General features: G+C 36.0%; 1 protein-coding gene across 1 annotated transcript; it reads right to left on the minus strand.

Moving 5' to 3' along the window:
- Positions 1–5,464: 5,464 nt before the first annotated feature.
- Positions 5,465–6,271, minus strand: LOC145689564 (uncharacterized). Its single transcript, XM_081763743.1, has one exon. It carries the CDS (start codon positions 6,269–6,271, stop codon positions 5,465–5,467), a length of 807 nt encoding a protein of 268 aa, XP_081619869.1.
- Positions 6,272–6,652: the final 381 nt, after the last annotated feature.

The raw sequence follows: 6,652 nt of genomic DNA on the forward strand, positions 1-6,652 counted from the left end.
AAAGTGAAAAATGAAAAGAAAAACGAGGGTTGTCAGTCTGAAATGAATACAGTAAAGTAGCATCATGAGGAATTTGACAGTAACACTAATATAGGGAAAGATACACCGGTAATTGACCTTTCCGCAGATGGCTCAAACAGCGACGAACACAATATCATTCTAGGTGCTGATGTATTTAGATACAATGTCAATTGGTAATAGTGAAATTGACAATGACATTGAATCTACACGAGAAGGAATAATAATGGATGGTCTTATGGATGGTCCAAACGGGCTTATGGATGGTCTTGATTACTATTTTAACAGTCATATGGAATAAAATTTCATTCTAGTTCGTTATCAAAAATTTCAATCGATTATTTAGATTTTAGAACATTGCAAGATAGGACATGGTTGTCTTCATTTATCATAAATACAGAAGCAAAGATAATGATAATTAAAAAAGGTCCCATGTTCCGGTTGAAATAAGCACAATGCTGAGAAGGAAAGAAACTTATATCCGATTGCTTTCATGAGATACAATTATGTAATAAGAAATACATATTTTAATGTGCGTTAATCAAAATAGGGACTACTTGTGTCTATGTGTAGGTAATATAGAAACTAAGGGAGTACTGTTCATGGATCCTTTCGGTAATAAGAGATGTAGAAAATTACCTTCATGCGATATTGTACGTGAATATAATGTGGAGGACGTACTTGATGTAGCCGGATTATTTCCTAATACTGTCAATGATGCTATCGAAAGAGGCGGATACAATTATGGTGTCCACGAACGTTTTTACATTGAGAAATTAAAAAGTACTAAGCGACTAGACGCAAGTTTCAATTCTGACAAATACAGGTGATATTTCATTCAAAATTCAGATGAAATATTGAATTTGTGTATTGCGTGAGAAAAAATAGCAAAAACAAGGTAAAAACGAAAAATAATCATTGGGTACAATGTGATCATCGATATGATAGATGGGCGTATACAGACTGTATTAGAAAGAGTCGAAAAGTGAATCGTTTACGAATAAAGAATTTGTTTATTTTGTAAATCTTTTTTTAAAAAAAGTTATAGTCTACTGAAAATAGCACTTGACCTTGAACAAATTGCAACAGAAGCAATTCCAATGGCATTCAACTTCTTATGTATCACTTTTTAACATATGCAAAATCGGACAAAATTCTCCCACGGGAAAGTAGTTTTTTTTTTTGGACGTTTCCAATATGGCCGCCAGCGCAAAGAAATTTATTCATTACTAGAATAGTAGCAGTAATACATGTTTAGGGGGTAATTTTAGAGTCTGAGTTCATAGAATATTGTTTGTTTTCACAAGAATAGAAGTTCGTCTATTAATTGTTTTTTTTTTTCTTTTTTTTCTTCTTTTCAGATTCAATACAAAAATGATTACTTCAACTTTACGGTTTAACTGGTCTGGTTCATCATAAAAAGTGGATACTTGTGGACAAATTTGCATTCTTTGTAAAAAAAAAAAAAGACAGTGACTGAAGTGAGTTCATTCAATTGCAAGAAAAAAGTATCAATGGAATTAACCAGGCTAGCAGAAAACGTTGTTCGGATATTATTGTGTCTACCGGAGATTTTGTGCATTCTTTATGTCGGAAGCGTTTCACAAACAAAAAGATATAGAGAGTACTGTCAGGAGGAAATCTAGTGAGCTCGAACCATCTACCTCTAGGAAGAGATCGCGTTCCAGTGGTGGTGTATTAAACAGTCACACTGATTGTTTTTATGTGAACAGTTTGTAGATTTCAATGCAAAACACAGCCCTAGATAAGAATCTGTAAGTGTTACGACAAGTACATTTCCAAATACAGTGCGTGAAATGTGTGAGAAAAGAAATGACAAATGGTCTCTTGAAGTTCAAGGGCGCCTGGAATACCTTGGAAGTGACTTATTTGCAGCTGATTGTGTGTACCATCAACCCTGTAGTGTAAATTTCCGAACCGGAAGAGAGATTCCCTTCAAATATAGACAAAGAAATGACGAAACATTATTAAAAAAAAAAAAAAAAAAAACAATCAGGTCGACCTGAAAATGAAACATTAGCAGAAGCATTTCAAAAAGTATGCTCATACTTAGAGGAATATGAAGATGAACAACATACAGTGATCTATTTTCACTAATGAACCAATATTTGGAACATACGAAAGAAAACGCGTAAAGCCCTCGTTACCTAAAATCTAAACTCATTGAACACTTCGGTGAATCAATCTTCATAAGTGAGAAACAAGGCCAAAACGATATTGACGTTTTAAGAGAACCTGTTAGTTCCATAACAAGAAATCACTACAAATGTCAACAGAATGTAGATGATGAAACTGAAAAGATGCGAATAATTGAAACGGCTGCGGAATTAATTGAAAGTAATATAAAGTGCAAGACAATTGATGTTGGAAACAGAATATTATCCTGCGTCAGCCGATTTGGAATTAGAAGAGACCGAGGAATATCTTCCCTCCAGCCTGAAACTAATATGTTCGAAAATATTTTCTGGGTGTGATGAATTAAAAGTTGCTGCCATTGGTCAATAAATAATGCAAGTTTGTATACTGAGAGTAATACTAACACCAATGCAGTTGGGTCTATCAGTTTTGGTGTACATCCATTTTCGTTCTCAGTTCCTTCTAGATGTACTGAGTCATCTTGGTTTTGGTTGTTCTTACCGAAAGTTTATGTGAAATGCGCCTTTTGCAAATGGTGGACACCTTATGGCACCGAATGAAACTAGCAGTTATTTTTGCTGCTGACAATATTGATCACAACATTGCTACGCTGAAAGGTGATAATACATTTCATGGCATGGTGATGATGGCAGCGATAACACCAGGTCTCAAAACGAGACTAATTATTCCTCGTGGGAATATATCAAATGACGTAGTGAAGGAAATGGCAAATATTAACATCTACGAATATTTCCACAACAAACGCTCGCTTGATTTGAAAATGGATGTGTTACCATAATTTGAAATGACATATCTACACACCGATGTCCTCTGGAAAACAGCATGGCACTTAAGAGTTAATGTTCCTGGATGATCAGGCACAATGAAGAGCATTCACCATTCTCCTAGTTGTGGAAAATCCACTGTTGTGATACTACTAATAATCAACCTTCAGCCAAGTAATATGACATGCATTTTATCAACTATGAAGTACAGTTGTGAATTATCGAGGACGCAAGGACACTCTCCAGTTCTTACGTTCGATCAACCCCTCTTTTGGAAAGCTTCTCTTATTGCTAACGATACGAGGTACAAAGTAGAATTTGAATATTTGGTCATTATGTTAGGGTCTTTCCACACTTTGATGAATTTTCTTGGAGCAATTGGAACATTGATGCTTTGATGGAAGATTCCGGTATTGAAGACGTTTTGCAACAGATCTACGGGAACGCAGTAAAGCAGATAATTAATGGCAAAGCTGTGTCCAGAGCTTTCCGTGCAAATATCATTCTTGACTCCGCTCTGGCTTCAATCTTGTTGCATGGCATATTTGATGAAGAAAAGTACAAAAATTTAATTCAACATATCCTTTCTCTGTATGATGAACTCTTGATACACGAGAAGACAGTTTCTGATGTAGAGAAGTCGAAGTCTTTAAGTGCATTGAAAACAGTTATAGCAAGAAAGAGTGAGAGTTTAAGAAACTCGTCTTTTACAAGCAAACAGTGGTCAGAGTATCAATCTATAGTAGCTATTGCACGCAAACTTGTTCAAGTAGATCGGTCAGGGTCCTGGACTTCTCATCTGGAGGCTATTTGTAAATGTTTGCCTGTGTTTCCTGCTGCAGGTCATATTAAGTATTTGAAATCAGCCTATCTTTATTTGCAAACTATGACGCAATTTCCGGAAGGGAAACCACATATACGGTGTATATTCATCGTTTCAGAAGGGTTTTCATGTTGTGCACAGAACTGATACACCTTGGTCAGGCTTGGGATGTGATCTTGTAATCGAGCAAGTTTTGATGCGTTCCCTAAAATCTAATGGAGCACTGACAAGAGGCACTGCCAACATGCGTATTGTTGAGACATGGGTCAATATTTTTTCTCGACCTTAGTGTTCAAGATATGAGATTGGTATTTCGTACAGTTATTACATACACTAATTTCGAAATATTTTGGGCGCTGAGCGTTACCACCCGGGGCGCACGAAGGGGCCCAAAATTGAAAAAAAGTTTTTACAAAAATGTCCCTTTTGGGAGAATTTTCTCTCCTCAGGTGCACGATACGAATATGCAAGTTATACCGTTCAAAAGGTTGATTCATGCCGAAGAGAACGAGGTAAGATTCATGAATTTAGGATAAATAGTGATAATACTGTAGATACTTTACTAAACTAATTGACTAAAAATGTGTAAATAAAGCAAGAATTCAAACATTGGAAAGTTTCCTGACACACTTCTATTTACTCTAGGATCATGGTTTGTATTTCGCTTTGTTCCAAATAAGAGTAGGTTTCCAACGTAACACTTCCAATATGTCTATATGTCCCTGAGGGGAGAAATTTAGGGGAAAGGGAAATTTTCTCCTGAAAATCCCTTTTTCGATTTGGGCGGGATTTTCTCGTACATAATAGGGAAATTTGAGAGCTACATTTGGAAACTCTGCTTTATAAGGAAACCAACGAGATACAAACTATGTTTCTAAGATTAATAGGGATGCGTCACGAATTTTTTAAAAAGCTCTAAAATTTACCCTTTTTAAAAGCCGCCTTCGTTGTTTGTGACGTCACTGCCCCCAGGCATCGCACACGTGACTGCAAAATGCCCATAAAACATGTTCTTCGATGCTTCCATACTCGAATAAATGCAAAAAAAAAACCGGCATGAAAAGCATTACTACTCGTTTTTTCACACACCTTTGCACCCTTCAAAAACAAACCGCGTAACTCGAGTTGTATCATTCCGCGCACAAGTATTCAGCGATTGGTGCAAGAGAAAATGCTTCGTATGTTTCCCGCAATATTTCTGCTTCTGCACGTGCATGCGCGCATGTAATCCTTCGCTGTTAAAACGATGATTTTTTTTAAACTAAAACACACAACAACACCCTCACATTAGGCAAAATAGCTGACAATAGTTCTGCTCTCTTCCAAAGAGGACCGACCACAGATATTTAATATTGTTATAGGCCTACTATAATTATAGATGAAATTAGATGTACACACTACGCCAATATTATCAACTTCAAGATTAGACGATACGCTGTATTAACAGCAACTATATTTACTCACATTAGATTCTTTATCTATTACTTAAACCATTAAATAAATGAACGAATACAGGTTAAACATTTTTTTTCTTTTTTTCCTGAAGCTTTGTTTCTCGATATGCTTTCTCATATCCTATAACATTTGAACTTACAAATAGCAACTAAAGTCATACAATAAATAGTTTATATATTTATTCTACGTATTCTCTAAAAAAAATGCAAATTGGCAACTTACGGTTTTAATTCTCCTCGAGTGAACACACACCACTAATGTCGGAATCATCACTATCACTTGCTGAATCATCGTTTAACGATATAAGCAATCTTTCACTCATTTCATCTGTCAAACAATCAACCTTCCACAGTCTCTTTTCTTCCTTTTCAATTACGTGATGAACTCCGGCTGCCCAGTCAGATTCGGTAACACGAGACACAGCTGTTTCAAAAAGACCTTTGACCTCGTCCAGTTTAAATGATCTATTGTTCATAGCCACGTAACGCTTTATTTGACTCCAGATTATTTCTATTGGATTCAGGTTGCAATGATAGGCGGGTAACCGCAGTACTGTATGACCAAGTCTTGCTGCCATTTCGTCAACAACATATTTGTTATATATATGCTGTAAAGATTTCACCTGTTGCAGTATCTCTACACGCAGCATATCAGACGTAATTTCCACACCTTTATCTTGTAACCACTTAAATATTTCAGGCTTTCTCCATGTGGTGTTAGGAATTTTTTTACTTCGAACACAATGGTACGGTGCATTATCAAGACAAATTACACTATACGGTTCTAATTTTGGCAGCACAGATTCAAACCACTTATGAAATGTTTCGCCATTCATTTCTTCGTGGTAATCAGATTTTGACTGTGACACAAACATAAGCTCTACCCCTACGACAAACCCAGTTTCACTACCAATATGCGCGACAATCAACCTGTTTCCCTTCCCGGAAGGCTGTTTTAATCCAGTTGACAGTCCTTTCAAGAAAGCCTGCTTCTTGGATGTGATAGTCTTGTCTTGCCAAACCTTTGATACCATATGTCCTGAGTAGCCTTGGTGGAATATGTCCACATTCCAATCGACGTGATACCATTGTTAAATCAATAGGAACCTTTTGCATACGTAATTGAGAAGCTTTTTTGTAACTGTCACGTAATTTTATCATCCTGTCATTAAAAGAAAGAAGATACTGTCATTTAAAAGTGACATATAGATGTGTGAGAATAGTTTAACCATGGGAGGTGAAAAAAACATGTCAAATAACTTTTAGAAACATGGGAATCACAATAGGAAAGGTTAGAATTTGAAATTGAGAAGCTTTTTGTAACAGTATCATAATTTGAACCTTCTGTCATTAAAAGAAAGAAGGAAGTGTCACTTAAAAATGACATATAGATGTCTGAAAATAGTCTAACCATG

This window comes from Thermobia domestica, chromosome 7, assembly GCF_964235325.1.
Source record: "Thermobia domestica chromosome 7, izTheDome1.hap1.1, whole genome shotgun sequence".
NCBI classification, from domain to species: Eukaryota; Metazoa; Arthropoda; class Insecta; order Zygentoma; family Lepismatidae; genus Thermobia; species Thermobia domestica.